Source organism: Pithys albifrons, chromosome 2 (genome assembly GCF_047495875.1).
Source record: "Pithys albifrons albifrons isolate INPA30051 chromosome 2, PitAlb_v1, whole genome shotgun sequence".
NCBI lineage: Eukaryota > Metazoa > Chordata > Aves > Passeriformes > Thamnophilidae > Pithys > Pithys albifrons.
In genome coordinates, this window is record NC_092459.1 from 75,679,606 (window position 1) to 75,695,899 (window position 16,294).

A 16,294-nucleotide genomic window follows, 5' to 3' on the forward strand; every position below is an offset into this window, starting at 1 on the left:
TGCCAGGGGACGGTCCCCACTGAGACTTGAACTCAGGACCTTGGGATTCAGAGTCCAGAGTGCTCTCCATTACACCACAGGACGACCTCCCTTAACATTTTATGATTCTGTCAACACACTCAGAAATGTAACAGGTGAAACTGAGTAGATAAAGAAACACTGGCCCTCATTAAGGAAACTAATTAGAGTTTGGGGGCTTTTTCCCTCTAGCCTAACCTTCAGTAGTGTCCCTATTGTAGGAAGCACCACGGCAGCAGTCCCGCTTGGGCCGCTCCTCCCAGGCCGCGTCACGCCGGGAACCAGCCCCGTCGTGTCCCGGGGTCCGGCGCCATCCAGCCCCGGGAAACAGCCCATCGTGTCCCAGCGCCCACCACGCGGCCCCTGACGAGCACAGCCTGCCCGGGCTTCGGAGCTCGGCACTTTGGGCAATCCCCGCCCGGGCGGCGGGGCCGAGCCGGGGGCGGGCCGGGGGCGGTGCCGCGCCGGGCGGGGCGATCGCTGAGCGCGGCCCCGCCATGTCCAGGCACGTGTTTCTCACGGGACCCCCAGGTAACAGGGGCGGGAGCAGCCCGGGAGCGGGCCGGGGACAGGCGGTGTGGCCGCAGGAGCTGCCCAGGGTCACGGCCTGGCATGGCTTAGCTTAGCTTGGCCTGACGTGGTCCAGTCTGGTCCGGCCCGGCCCGGCTCGGTTCGGCTCGGCCCGGCCTGTCCCCGGCAGCCGCCCAGCGCGGTGCCGGCGGGGCTGTGGGGCACACGGAGCCCAGGGAAGCCACCTGCAGCCTGGCCCTCCCTGCTGGCCCGGGCTCCGAGGGTGCCCCGGGATCCCCCAACTCCAGCCGGGCCCGGCCCTGCCCCGCCGTAGCCCCTTGGCCTGCAGGCCCGGCCCCGCTTCCCCCGCGCTCATTAGTTTGTGCCGAATTAAAGGCCGTTCAATCTCTCCGTCCAGTCCACTGTGGCAGGGACTTCTCCAGACACTGCTGGTTTGTCCCCAGCTCCAGCCCTGCAGTTCAGTGCTGGGGAAGAAAAAAAGATCTCCTGCTTCAGTATAAACTGCATCCCATTAATAATTTCTGAAACCTCATCTTTTCTGTAACTTAATTGTAGTGATTTAGCACTTGCAGCCTAAGTGATGTGCAGGTGTAGGTAATAATTGGTATCCCAGACGGGCAGGCCTTGATTGAAGCAGTAGTTTATCATGGTTGGGGAATGAGATTATTGTGGAGGCAGAGTGGGATATAGTATGAGGGCCGAACTACATAGCTGATAAAGGAATTAACCAGTTATTATGCTTGTAAAGCTTTCTTTTGTGGTGTGGGAGTAAAACAGTGGCCCTGAGTCTCTTTTTTGTGAACCTCTTGCAGGTGCCTGCCTGTCTGGAATTAATTTAAAATGATGCTGCTAGGCTGAGATAGGAGCATATTCCACCCCCTTCATTCTGTCATCCATCCACTTGAATAAAGGCGAGAGACTCAGAGGTTAGGCCTGCTTAGCCCTTGTCTCCCTTCATTTATCTGAAATTGAATGTGCTGTTTGATTAGCTAAATGTAGAACTTCAAGCTTTCTTAAACTTAGTTTGAATTGTTCCAGCTTTCTTTGTCAATTTACTGAATGAAGGTAACCAAATTAGAGACAGCAAATGCACTTAGCCAAATTAGTATAAATTCACTTATAGAGACAAGGCTTTGTAAAGATGTTAGATACTGAGGGTGCCACATTTGTCATTTTATTGTTTTTTAACTGCCAGAATGCCCTTTTCTTCAATTTTGAAAAGTTTGCTTAAGAGTTTGACTAGATGCCCTTGAATGCCTTTGACGAGATGCTCTAATTGTCAGCACCAGTGACAGTATATTTTGTCATTGGTATTGACTATTAGGAAAGTTTTTCCTAAAGCTGCTTAAAGTCTAAAGGAGAAATTTGGTGTATGCATGTCGGAATTGTTTCTGTTGGCATCTTTAGGCATCTCACATTTGGTCTGTGTTCCTCATCTCCAGCAATTTGAAGGTTTATTCTGCAGGTTTATTTTCTACCTTCTGATTTTTTTAAAAGTTAAGTGATAACACTAAATTTTGTGAGAGGTGATAAAGATGAGTTTAAAAGGAGATTGTCAAGGGATATACTTGTACAATGGCAAACGAGAAGAAATAACTCCCTTATGGGACCTGAAAGGATGTCTAGTGCATGACCTATGTTCACACTGTAAAAGGTACATCAGACTGTGCAAGGAGACATCAGGTAGCGAGGAGTTTAAGGACCTGTCTTAGGGTAAGAAATTGGAGTCTAGAGTCACAGGATAATTCATGTAAAAAGGGACTTCAGGAGACATTGTCTTGGGTTGAGCTGGCAAAATGGCAACTGCCTAAGACTGTTAGGGCTTTTCTCTCTCTGCCGAGAAAAGGGAGAAAAGAAAAAAAAACTTCAAAACAGGTTAAACTTAAAACTAACTATATATATATTTATACAGAAAAGAGAATATTAAAAGAAACTACAATATAACACACACACAAGTTAGATATAACTTAAAAACTTCCCCATCGAACACAAATCCTACTATTCTAACTACAAATCACTAGAGAACTCAATTCTCCAGAGACAGACCCAAGCAGAGAGAAAGACTAAGAACATTTTACTTCCCCAAGATAACGTGGTGGTGAGCCAGTGCTGGGCTTGGGCCTCCCACCTCTCCTGGGACGGCACGGTGCATCCTTCTGGGACCACAGCCATGATGGAACTGAACAAGCTACTCTCACACCGGCTCCTATGCTTCGAGATGATGTTGGAATATGGTATGGAATACTATTGGCCAGTGGTCAGCTGTGAGCTAGCTCAGCCCAGCTCAAGTTAGCTGATAGTCTCAGGCCTAGTCTGAAATCTAAAGCCTAAATTTACGCTTACTTAGCTAAACCCATAACAGACATAAAGGAGGGTCAGCTGTGAGGTCAGACCAGATTGCTCAAGGCTTCATCCAGTCACATTTGAAATCCTCAAAGAATGTGAAGACTGCATAGCCTCTCTGTGTAACCTGTTTCAGTACTTCATTGGCCTCACAATAAAAGATTTTTTCCCTGTATCTAGTCAAAATGTCTCTAGATTCAGTTACCAGAAGGAGCATTTTTCTGTTGTTGGGAATACTTCTTGCCATGTAGAACCTGATACCTCAGGGACATCAAGTGCTTCTGATTGCTAGTACATCAGTGAAAGTGTTGTGTTCTTTGTGCCAGTTCAGCTTCTGGTAGTAAGAGTCTGCTTTGACCTTTGATTTAAAAAGCGGGTAAACTTAACTCTGTTCTTAAAAAGTAGTGAGTATCAGTGGTAGAAGGGGAGATTGATGAGTTAGTCTTCCAGCAGGCTTGGGTATCAGTTGTGTAACAGTATGGCTTTTGTGTATTTGCATGCTTTGGGGTAAGTTTTGTGGCCTGCCTGTGCACTGTCGAAGCAAGTAAGTTCAGTGGTAGCCTGAAATATTTTTACCATTCTGTTGTGACTTCTTAAATGATAATAAAACTTTACAATTCCAGTACTGAATGAACTTTAAAAGGTGCTTCTGTTCTTTTCTACCATTCAAAAAAAATAATTTGCAAACTTCAACAGTAATCAATGTTCCTGTTGAACTGAATCATTACAGAGGAGTTTAAAAACTGGCTTTTAGTACAGAAGAAGGTTAATGCTGTGTGCTTTTTTTTTCTTTGTTTTTAGGGGTTGGAAAGACTACTTTGATCCAGAAAGTCACTCAAGCTCTGAAATCCTCAGGCATTCCCATTGATGGATTTTACACAGAGGAAGTTAGAGAAGGTGGCAGGAGAACAGGATTTGATGTTGTCACTTTGTCTGGAAACCGAGGACCTTTATCTAGAGTCAGGTACTAAGGTTTTAATAACTGTTAATTGGCTTATTGTTTTATGTGTCTGCTGCAGTCCATCGGCGTGTTAAATGTTCTTCCAGGAGGTGATTTCTGGCACACACGTGGCTTTCATGGTCAGGGTAGTTGTTTAGTCCTTGTGTCCTGGCTGATACCTGTGTTGGGTAGCAGACAGTGTCTCTGTTGCATACTGAGATTCTGAAAATGTGCTTGGAAGGGATGTTCTCTCTTACTGCCTATTTTGCAACAGATACAGAGTGAGCAGTGACGAGCCTTTTATTATGAGGCGAAATCTCTTTAGGATACAATAAGTAGCTTATTGTGGGCAGGGAGGAAATTTTTTGTTTCTACCAGCTAATTTATGGAGGCAGAAGTGGACATTGTTTAAAGAACCACTGACTGGCCCTCAAGACTCGCATGTGAAATTTTAAGAAAAAGAGGCTTTCAGAGCCCCACTAAGAGAGGGGCCTCTGAACTGCAGAGTAGCTCACAGTCTCTTGTGATTCACTAGACTTGGATTTTCCCACTTTGTGCAAAACTTAGTCTAGGTCCAGGTGTGTCCTTAACACCTCATTCAGAGCTGATCTAATGAAATAATTTGCATTCTACTAGTAACGAAGGTTCCCCTAGGATTGTGTGGTGTAGCACATGCAAACAGTATTTTTCCAAGATTGTTTAAGGGGTTTGCAGTCTATACTGAGATTTGGGCTATGCTGTGATGCAGTCTGTAGTGTCACATTACCAAATTCAAAGATCTGAACTGCAGATGTGAATTTTTACTTCAATGTAAATATACCTGCTGACTTTTAGATGCCGTTGTCCTTCCATACACTCCTGAAACTTGAGCTTGCATAGTTGTGAAGGTAGCTTATGGTATGAATATTATCTGAAAGCAAGCTGTCTGCAATATGATTTAATGCATGGTTTGCAGAGTTTATTTCCCTTCCTTTCTTAGAAGAATTAAGGGGATTTGATTTATTTGGGTAACTTCTCATAAATCCACTTCAAATGACTGCAGTGAATTCTCGCTAAACTCAGTACTGAAAAGGAATTGTTTCTTTTTCAACTTCAGTTCTGATTCTTCTACTTCAAGACGTGAATATCGGGTTGGACAATACGTTGTAGACCTTGTTTCCTTTGAGCAGTTGGTTCTACCAATGCTAAGAAATGTGAGTATTCTATGAATGCTGCTGAAAAATGTGTGCTTTATGATAATTGGTGTTACTGGAAGGCCCTTCCACAGCACTAGTTTTTGATATTAATAAATGGCCTGTTTCTTGGGTGTTGCTGGTTCTGATTGACTTCAGGATGAGGAAACTGGAGGGGCAAATCTGGCTTGTTCTCTTGTCATTATTGTGGTTTTGGAGAGATTTCAGTCTCTCCTTTTTCTTGATCTGATCTCATCCTGCAAGCAGGACCTCCTTGGCGTGAAGAGGCAGCTGGTAGGAAGTTTCTTCTGTCCACTCTCTCACATATTGGAAGCAAACAAAATGTATGAGTGTCTGAACATGGAGAATTAGGTGGAGTCAGTGGGTGTAAGAGAAAGGCTTTTAAAGCTGCTGCTCTTCTTTAGGGCCCTTTTCCCTCTCTTCCTCTGATTCCCATCTTCTTCCAGTAGAAGCATTTGTTTCTTGAGTCCAGTGGGTGTTTTTGGTTGCTACTGTATAAGTACCTGCATGCTGATAATAGCAGCCTGACTATTTGGGATTTAGTCTGCTGCACAAGGAGTGCTCTGACTGTGGCAAGACTTTCCACACAGTCTTTTTTCTGTCCTTCTGCTAATATTCTGTTACTGCCTTTTTGCTTCTCCTTCCTCTCCTGCCAACCTTTTGCCTCTCCAAAATTAAACAAGAACAGGGTTGATTTTGGCAATAACATCACAAACACTGTGCAGCAGCTGCTGAACTTGACTACTAAGAAAATCCTATTGTGATGTTTCTAAACTGCCAAAGCTCAAGGAAACAAGAAAGAAGGGACTTTTCTGATGAACTTAGAACAAAAAACCAGAGAGGTGCAAGAAGCAAAAATAACATTGAGGATTTGATTCTTGATTTTGTCAAGGTACATTAAAGTCTGACAGTAGGAAAACAAAGATATTTGGGCAAGGGAGAAAGGAAATATAAATAAAATGGAATGATTTGTATATGTTTCAGTTCACTGCAATTATATTTACAATGTTAGTAAGTGAAAGGATAGTTTAATAAAAATACTTCATTAAGCCAGTGCTGTATTTGGAATCCTTTTACTACTGCATTAGTATGAAGTCCAAGAGAGGTCTTCCTAGAAAAGTGTTAGCACTGTTGAATTTTTCAATTTCTTCTATAGCTTTCTGCAAGTACAAGAAGGTAAAAGAGAATTGGGGCCAGCAGTTACACAGTGCATGATCCTGTGCTCATAGAAAGCACTGATCATCAGTTTTGTGGGAATGTAGTCATGCATGTAAGTGGCCCAAAATGGAAGAGGAGAGAGAGGAAGATCACAGAACTTAAACAAGAAGAAACAAATGAAGAATGAGGTCAGGAGAGTCATAGGCATGGTCTGGTTTGGTTAGAGAGGAGCACAGTGGGCACGTGCCCATTCAGTCTTGCTGACAGCTCTTAAGGCTTTATTCAGTAGAATGGGGTAGATCCTCCAATGGCAGATCTCTGGTTCTGCAAACTTCACAAGGCAGGACTGATAAAGTTGTTTCAGTTTTTTTCAAAGCAGAATGCTCTGTTTCTCAATGTGTGACCTGGTGGCTTTTTTGCTCACTCATCTATGAAAGAGTTTTAGATTAAACAGTTACTCAGTAGAGACTCAGCTTGGAAAGATTTTAGGATGCATGTCATACAGTTCTTTTACTTTCCCAGAAGCAAATACTTGACCATCACAAGGGAAAATGTTTTGATTTTTTTTTTCAAATGTTCCATAGAATCATAGAATCGATTGGGTTGGAAAAGACCTCCAAGATCATCGAGTCCAACCCTTGGTCCAACTCTAGTTCATTTACTAGATCATGGCACTCAGCGCCACGTCCAATCTGTGTTTAAAAATCTCTAGGGATGGTGAATCCACCACCTCTCTGGGCAGCCCGTTCCAATGCCTGATTACTCTCTCTGGAAAGAATTTTTTTCTGATCTCCAACTTAAATTTCCCCTGGCAGAGCTTAAGCCCATGCCCCCTTGTCCTATTGCTGAGTGCCTGGGAGAAGAGACCAGCCCCCACCTGGCTAGAACTTCCCTTCAGGTAGTTCTAGACAGTGATGAGGTCACCTCTGAGCCTCCTCTTCTCCAGGCTAAACAACCCCAGCTCCCTCAGCCTCTCCCCATAGGGCTTGTGCTCCAGTCCCTTCACCAGCCTTGTTGCTCTTCTCTGGACTCTCTCCAGCACCTCAATAGCCTTTCTGAACTGAGGGGCCCAGAACTGAACACAGTACTCAAGGCCTCACCAATGCAGAGTACAGGGGAAGGGTCACTTCCCTGGTCCTGCTGGCCACGCTATTTTTGATACAGGACAGGATCCCATTGGCCTTCTTGGCCACCTGGGCACACTGTTGGCTCATGCTGAGCTTCCTGTCAATTAGTACTCCAAGGTCCCTTTCTGCCTGGCTGCTCTCCAGCCACTCTGTGCCCAACCTGTAGCACTGCATGGGGTTGTTGTGGCCAAAGTGCAGAACCCGGCACTTGGCCTTATTGAACTTCATCCCATTGGAATCAGCCCATCTTTCAAGTCTATCCAGATCCCTCTGCAGAGCCCTCCTGCCTTCCAGCAGGTCGACACTCCCTCCCAGCTTGGTGTCATCAGCAAATTTGCTGATGATGGACTCAATCCCCTCATCTAAATCATCAATAAAGATGTTAAACAGGACTGGACCCAACACAGACCCCTGGGGAACACCACTGGTGACTGGCCGCCAGCTGGATGCAGCTCCGTTCACCAGCACTCTCTGGGCCCGACCCTCCAGCCAGCTCTTAATCCAGGAGAGTGTACAGTTGTCCAGGCCATGGGCTACCAGCTTTTCCAGGAGTATATTATGGGAGACAGTGTCAAAGGCCTTGCTGAAGTCCAGATAGACCACATCCACAGCCTTCCCCTCATCCACCAGGTGGGTCACCTGATCGTAAAAAGAGATCAGGTTGGTCAGACAGGACCTGCCCTTCCTAAACCCATGCTGGCTGGGTCTAATCCCTTGTCCACCCTGAAGGTGCTGTGTGATTGCACTCAGGATGAACTGCTCCATAACCCTGCCAGGCGCGGACGTCAGGCTGACAGGCCTGTAGTTGCCAGGGTCCTGCTTGCAGCCCTTTTTGTGGATTGGGGTGACATTGGCCAACCTCCAATCATCTGGGACCTCCCCAGAGAGCCAGGACTGTTGGAAGATGATGGAGAGCGGTTTGGCAAGCTCTTCTGCCAGCTCCTTCATCACCCTGGGATGGATCCTGTCTGGTCCCATAGACTTGTTAGGATCCAGCTGGCTCAGTAAGTCGGTCACTATTTCCTCCTGGAATACAGGAGGGGTATTCAGTTCCCTCTCCCTGTCTACCAGCTCCAGAGGCCAGTTGTCTTGAGGGCCACCTGTCTTACTGGTGAAAACTGAGGCAAAGTAGGTGTTAAGTACCTCAGCCTTCTCCTCATCTTCCTTAACTATATTTCCCTCCAAGTCCAACAGAGAACGAAGGTTTTCCTTGCTCCTCCTTTTGTTATTAATGTATTTATAAAAGGACTTTTTGTTATCCCTAACTGAAATAGCCAAATTTACTTCAAATTCCACTTTTCTTTCCCTAATTTTTTTCCTGCATGACCTAGCTCTATCTGTAAATTCTTCGTAAGTAGCCAGCCCTTTTTCCCATAGTCTGTAAACTTTCTTTTTATCCCTGATTTCTTTCAGAATCTCCCTATTTAACCAAGCTGGCCGTCTTCCCCTCCGGCTGGCCTTTCGGCACACTGGTATAGCCTGTTGCTGTGCACTCAAAATTTCCTTCTTAGAACATGTCCATCCCTCCTGGACCCCCTTGCCTTTAAGGGTTGTTTCCCAGGGTATGCTCTGAATATGGATTGTTTTGGTATATATTTGTGGATCTGTAGTGGTGTTTTGAATTGAGTTGATTTCTTCCTCGCTTCTGTATATAATGGAATATGCTTTTCAGTGGCTTTTACCAAAAGAGAGTAGGCATTGCACTGTTTCTGTTGAAGAGTTCCTCCAGTTTATGAGCTGCCTTTTCCTCAGTAGCAGTCACCCATGTTTTTTTTGAGACTTCACTGCTGCTTGCACCAGTCTGCAGCACTGTACTGTTTAGCACAGTATGCACTTCATGAAAAAAGCAAACAAACCACAAAGGTGGTTAGTTATTAGTATGATGTCTCTCCTATGATCCAGGAAGGTGGCTAGGACTAAAGAATGAGGTATAATCCCAATAAACAAATGGAAGATGACTTTTCTGATGTCAGAGAGGACTGCAACGGCTTAGTTGTTATCCAGACAGCTTTGAAGAAAACTGATTGTTCTGAGAGATGTGCTAGTTTTGTGCCTTCTTCAACCCAACTGAAAAAGGACAAACTGCCAAATCTAGATTTAAGCGAAGTCTTTTTTATTTAAATACTTGTTTTGTGGGACTGTTAGTTTATTCTAAGTGCATAATTTGATGAGAAGAGTAGAGGTTTTAAAAATGGTGGCTCTCAGAATGATTGAGAGCTTCTAGCAGGTGAAGTACAGTTCTTAAGTTTCAAATAGCTCATATGAGATGGTTGTGAGAATTCTGCTTAGAAGGAAATCTGATGTTATGGATATTGCCTATTGTAGTTCATCTTTATACTGCACATATATTTTCATCCTTCCAAAAATCTGTCATGAAATAGAAATGGTAGATCCTAAGTCTGTCATTTGCCAGCTGTAGCTTTGACTCTTCCACTTTCCCCAGTATTACAACTGATTTTTTTTCTTAATGTATTTCTTCTATCAACATAGAAATTATTTCTGTTGCTTGTTCTAAGTTCTGTGTTGTTTACAGTCTCTTGATGCTCTTTTTCCGCAGGTAAGCCATGGTGGTGATACAGAGAAAAGAATCTGTGTCATAGATGAGATTGGCAAAATGGAACTCTTCAGCCAGGCTTTTATTCAAGTTGTTCGTCAAATGCTGGCTGGCTCAGGGACTGTGGTGCTTGGAACTATTCCCATACCTAAGGGAAAGCCACTGGATCTTGTTGAAGAAATAAGAAGTAGGAAAGATGTTAAAGTGTTCAGTGTAAGTAATATTTAATATCTTTAAAGAGCCTTCTGTTCTAGGTTACTGGTTTGTATTTGGCTCTGTTTAAAAACTGTTACTACCAAATGATAGCTGTGGGTAGTTTGTATGAAATAAGTTTTTCAGTTTCCATTTTATTCTTAATGGGCAGGTGTTCACATTATTAAAAAAAATCCCATTTGGCATTTGATATAGCAGGCTCACACAGCTGGCTTTGCTTGTGAGGAGCTGCAGAAGTAATGATATAGTTGTTTTAAAAGGTTTTCTTGCTGTAGTATTATTGCTGCATAAGTATTCATTATTCCTAAGATTTAAATCTTTTAAAGTACAGTCAGATTTTTAAGCTTTTTTTTTCCTGACTGGCTTGCAGAAATATTACCAGTAATCATATTCAAGAAAGAAAAAAAAGAAAAAAAGGCAGCAGTGGAGTTTGCAGAAATGATTTATAGAAGAAAGATGCTTGTAAATAGAGTATACTTTCTCTGGAGTCAGTGAACCAATTTTGGATTTCATTATGTTATTTTTACAGATAGAATTTTCAGAATATTAGGGCCTCAAAGTGCATTTCTGATCAGTTACAGGGAGGGTCTCAAAAACTTCCCACAACAAAACACAGCCTGTTCATAGGAATACAGGTGTGAAGTTTCCTTAACATCTGTAAGTGTCCTGGGTGCTTCACAAACCCAAGCTAAATGCATTCCCCACTCTTGTGATTTATGTTTCCTCTTCAGAGTTAGGTTGAAAAAACTACAGCGCTCAGAAAAGTTCCTCAGCTTTCTTTTAGCTGAGGATCCCACTATCATCTGCAGTTTCTGTTTGTAGATTAAATGCTGGTTTAATTAAGTGGTAAAGCAATTCTAGGAGCAAAGACAGAGACTCTTCCTTTCCTTACATAAGCATTCAACTCCTACCATTCCTTTCAGAGATAAAGCCCCAGGTTTTCTACCACCAAGCTGATGTGTGTTCATTGCCAGGCTGCTGAAGAGAGATGCACATGAAGATTAGCTCAGTTGGTTAGAACACAGTGCTAATAACCCCAAGGCTGTGAATTTGGTCCCTGTAAGGGCCATTCACTTTTGAGTTGGACTGGGGAAGAGGGAATGGAGAAGCCAGTCTCTCAGTGCTTAGGCTGCAGTCACAGCAGCAGAGTACTGTGTGCATTTGGTCCTCTCAGGGGAGGAAACAGTGCTAGAAAACAGCATTTGGCTTTTCAAGGAAGCTTTTGAGGCTCCTCTTGTCTCTTTTTTTTTATGAGGTGATGTGAGGGCATCTGCTACTCTACCCCGCATTTTTAGCTCTGTCAGTCTACTGGCACATTCTTCTCTCAAGTACTGACTGCAGCCAGCTAAAGTCTTTCTGTGAATTTCAACAGAGCAGTGTTTCCTCTAGCTAAAAAGTCTTTACTAAAAAAATGACCCATCCTGTTCATGCTGCTGAGATTAGGATGTGCATGTTTCTTCTCTGCAAATCTGTTATCCAAAAGGGCGTATGTGAAACATGTGGTAGACTGCAGTCATTCCCTGGTGACACAGACCTGTTATGCTGAAGTCTTGTACAGAAGAGCATCTCTCTTGCACCAATGACACACTCTTTGCTCTTTCCCAACTGGTTAAAACATGTGCATGACCAGGAACAGAACTGTCCCATGGGGCGTCAGAGGTGTCAGTAGCTCAGTGAATACTTGGAAACCAGCTCACATGTTCCTCCAGGACTGTAGAATGGGGAGAACCTGCAGTGCCCAAATAGCTCATGGTCAGTAATTTCTTACTAAATTTTATGGTGCATGGAAGTGTGCAGAAGTAGGTGACTACCTTCCAAAAATGTGCTGGCTGCTTTATCACTTAATACGGAGATACGCTGCATTCAAGTAGCTCAGCAGAGTTTTTTCATCCTTTTCTTAGTGTCACAAGGACAGTTCCGATGTTTGACACCAAGAGCACAGAGACAGCTGTTTGAGGTTTTACAATCCCTTCTGTCTTGAAAGCCTATTTTGTTGGTGTAAATGGGTCCAGATGTCCTAAAAGCAGTTGAGCATTTGGTCCTAAATGTTTAATTTATTATGTTTAGGGCACGTAATGATAGGAGCTCTGATATGTAACACATTTCTTTCCATTGTTGCCCAATTCCATTTTGCTGAGAACTAAACTTTACAGTGAAACTACAGAGGCTCTTTTTGCAGTGCCTGTGTCTGTCTAGTTTTGCAGACATGGTGTCATGAATAGGATCAGGTTATATCCTTAGCAGCTGGCAGATACTAATTTTCTCCCATTTTCCCATCTATTAATTTTGCTTCCGTGAAACCCATTAGTGAAGTTTGGTTGCATATGCCTATTAAGAAAGAAAATAGCTAAATGGATCAGAAGAAAAGGTTCCATTTGAACAGATTGTAGATGAGCACTTACCTTGACAGTACTTTTAAAAGGGGAAGAAAGCTTTTGTCCTGTGGGGTTGGCTGCTTGGAGTCTAGGTGGTAATTTCCTCCAAATTACCTAAATGCTTAGTATAAGCAGCATCTACAGTTATTTTTAAGTCTATCTAAAAACTTACCCATCTGTTTGTACATTCAGTACAGATACTGGGAGATTTGTTCTTTCTGGGAAAGCTGCCTGCACAGAATGTCTCCAGATATAAAGAGGAGACTTATATCCATCAAGCAGCCTTTGTAAAACAGTTGTGAAGTTCCCACTTTTTCTCTGCTGCTCTCACTGGACTTCTGGCATGTAGGTATGGAAAAGGGATAGATAAAATGTAGTATTGGTTTTCTTGGCTTTGAGAGAGTAGGAAGAGCTATTAAATGTGCAGAAGGTCCTTTGAAAGTCAGGATATCAGTATATTTGCTGTGAGTTTTAGAGTTTGGCTCATATGTGCTGTGTATTGTTTACCTTGGGATCTCTCAGTAGCCTTACTGAAGAGCATTCTTTGTTGTCTTGCTCTCTGTTATTGTTCAGTTTTCTGTTTATCTTAGAACAAGCTTGGAATGATTCTCAATAAAACCAGTGACATTTTCAGGCAGATTTTGCCTTTCCTTATTTCCCACCCCCTCTTTTTTATTTTTTAATGTCACTTTTTCATTAGTCCTGTGTTGATCTGCTGTCTTGAATTCAAATGGGGTAGGTGAGATCACTGTCTGTAGGTTTCACAGTGTTGTTTTCCAGCGTTTGGATAGGATGTCTGTGACTGTAGATAGTGGTAGGCTCCTAGGGCCAAATGCTTCAGGTAGGATTGTCACCTATTGTATAGTACTAACAATACTTTGTCCTGTTCATTATTGGTTGCAATACTTGAAGCGATACAAACTCTCATACTCAGATCTTAAATGCAGATACAGGGAGTGCAGTGAAACCTTCCTGGTAGAGAGATTTAAGCTGTGAATAGTGTTGTCTCCTCATCAAACAGCTTTTTTACAGCTTTATATGAACTCTTTTATTTTGGCTCATCTGTCTTCGTCTGATTTCTTCCTGCCCTCTCTGCAGGGGTCTGAACAGTGGGGAAAATTTAAGACTTTTTAAAAGGAGGCTTTTGCTGACGCTTCACAATTGCTTCTTAACCCTTTCCAACCCCAGTCATCTCCGCAGGTTTTGTTTGAGTTAGTGATGTCTGGCACTGTGGGTCACTGGCTCTGGATCAGGACCTGCTCTGTCAGGAAGGGGTAATTTGCACACACAGAGGGCCCCCAGTTCTGTGCCCCCAGGAGCTTAGCTGACCAGCAAACACTAGCATTGGCTTGGTCGTTTACAGGAATCTCTGTGTGCTGGAATGCAGATGGGCCCAGCAAAGGACAGGGCACTGGACTACATGGATTTTCACATGTGCTGATCTTAAAGCCCAGCATTTCATGGACTGGTCACCCAAAGCTGTCCCTCAGTGTGCTACAGAAGACTTCAGCTTTTTCAACTACTCTTATTTCTTTTTCAAGACGTTTTTATCCTGCAGTGCTCAGGTTTCTCAGGGCACAGAGGTATCCTGCTAAGCCTGTTTTGATTTTTTTTATTTGCAGATATTTTTAACTAGGTCTGTCATCTTAATAAATGCGACCCTTTTAAGTAATGAAGGCGCAAGAACTCCACTTTATAGTAGGAAAGTTAAATTTGGTGGTTGAAAAGGATTTCTAGTGATGACAAAAGTACATGCTGGTTCTTTGAGTGATTCTTGTTAGTTATTCAAGCCCTGAATAATACTGCAAAATGCCATGGGTGATTAAATCAAAAGGATCACTGAATATTCAATTATGTATGTTTGTGGGTTTAGCATATTGTGTTCTCAGTAGCAGAAGAAAGCAGGTGTTTGACACTCAACATTCCTGCACAGAGAAAGAAATGCATTTGAATTTCTGCTTTGATTGTTTTTGAAGTAAACACTGGTATAGGAGCTATTCATCAAATAACATCAGATTTGATTTCTCTTTCTCTAGGTTAGTAAGGAAAACAGAAACAGCATTTTGCAAGACATCTTGGCAGCTGTGGAATCCTGCAGAAAATGAAGACCTTCTCTTTCCTGTAAACACTAAACTTTTTATTTCAACAAAACATTACAACATTTTGCGGATGTTTTAAGATTCTGTCCTTCCTGCTTTAGCCCCTGGAGGCTTTACTGGAGCCTGCAGGGTAAGCAAGGTATAGCTGGTAATACTCTAAAATGTGAAAATGAGATACCAGGATTCTTACTTACTCAGTTCACCCAATTCAAAAAATGGAATGAACGTGTAGCTAACATCCAGTTGGGTGTTTGGAAGTTAGGTGGTCTAACTCTGATCCAAGTTACCCCATGTAAAAACAATTAACTGTAAAATCTGTTTAAAATCTGAGTTTTTCTGAGTGTGTTTGGACTGTTATGCCCAGAGAGCAACTGACACTGGAAGTTAGCCCTGGTGTGTAGGTGTGTCCAAGTGTGTTTCAGCATGGGTACTGGAAAATCATGAAGTAGAAGGAATAAGCAGATGATCTCTCTCCTTCTACCCCCAGACACCCCTCTCTGCAGTTGCAGTATAAGAAGGGTTTACTAGAATTTCAAGAAAATTTCCTATAGTCCTAAGTGAACTTTATAGAATTCCACTTTGGGAGGGGAAAATAACCAGCTCTACCCTCTCTCATCTGGCCCAGATAGTAGTTGGTGAGGGGGCTGCATTTTGAGTTTATTTTCAATTTTCTGATGGCAATCCTGTCCCACAGCCCCTTAAAAATTTCATATATAAATATTAAAGTCATGAAGTTCAGTCAAATGTTGACTTGTGTTTTTCGTGCAGTTTTTTAAGTCAGGATCGACTTAATACAGCACTTGTCTATATTTGTTTTACAATCTGTTACGTTTATTGATACTTTTTGTTTGTGTGGCGTTTTTTCCTTATTCAATTTTGTACGTGCTTAATGGTGAAATAAGAAGTGTTTGAGAGTATTAGACAATGTGTTTCCCTATGAGATGTACAAACGTGTTCAGGAAAAGTGCTACCACTTAATCAGTTTGGCATGTTGTGAAAGCAGAACTCCCTCCCAGGTGCACACTGTTCATTGTACAATTTACAGTCGTCTCTGGTTGTATAAAGTTGTTAAGAATTCAGTCGTTTCTTAACTTTTTTTCTGTTCAGTTCAATGACTGTTAAACCAGAAACCTACATAAAGGTATTTTCAAATATAATTTTACTTGTTTATTTCTGTAAAACTGACACTCGCAGTTGTATAGGGCTGGATGGGGACAGGCATTTTTACAGGTGTCCTGCAAACAGCTGGGGGCATGGAGGGAATGTCCTTTCTCTTTCTTATATTCAGAACAAGAGGGTCTGGTCCAAACCTTGCCTCTCCACACATGGTGGGAGGTACATGCTGTGTTACAGGATGACATGGCCATCATTCCCTGACTGCCCTGTTAAAACTACCCTTCTGCCCAGATTCCTCAGGATGATAGTATCATCTTCATCATACTGGGAAAAAGAAAATTCCTCTTAGGGTCCCACTCCTTTGAGAATGTACAACTCCTGGCTGCTTTTTGCTCATCAGCTTGTGCCCTGGAGATACCACTAATCCCTTAATTACTTCAGGCGTCTTACTCAGACAAAAGACCTTTTTAGAGGTGAAGGACTTGGGACCAGTGTAACCTTTTTCAGGGCTGTATGCCACAGATTTCTGAACAGAAACCTCTATGCAATTAAGTATTGGGTGTCCTCCTCTTTCAGTGTCAAGTCTCTTAAGCTGTGAAATATGCTACAAAAGAATAGTTCTTTGAG

The 16,294-nt window shown here is 42.9% G+C and overlaps 1 protein-coding gene across 2 annotated transcripts; it reads left to right on the forward strand.

Moving 5' to 3' along the window:
* The first annotated feature begins 455 nt into the window (after window positions 1-455).
* NTPCR (nucleoside-triphosphatase, cancer-related) lies at window positions 456-15,299 on the forward strand. 2 transcript variants are annotated; one of them, XM_071547983.1, is made up of 6 exons: window positions 483-549; window positions 2,637-2,783; window positions 3,694-3,856; window positions 4,929-5,025; window positions 9,868-10,077; window positions 14,489-15,299. In XM_071547983.1, the coding sequence occupies exons 1-6, from the start codon at window positions 516-518 to the stop codon at window positions 14,555-14,557; spliced, it is 720 nt and encodes a 239-aa protein (XP_071404084.1). In that variant the 5' UTR covers window positions 483-515; the 3' UTR covers window positions 14,558-15,299. The 2 variants fall into 2 exon arrangements, with proteins under 2 accessions (XP_071404086.1, XP_071404084.1); XM_071547985.1 differs by lacking the exon at window positions 2,637-2,783 and having other exon boundaries at window positions 456-549.
* The last annotated feature ends 995 nt before the right edge of the window (window positions 15,300-16,294 follow it).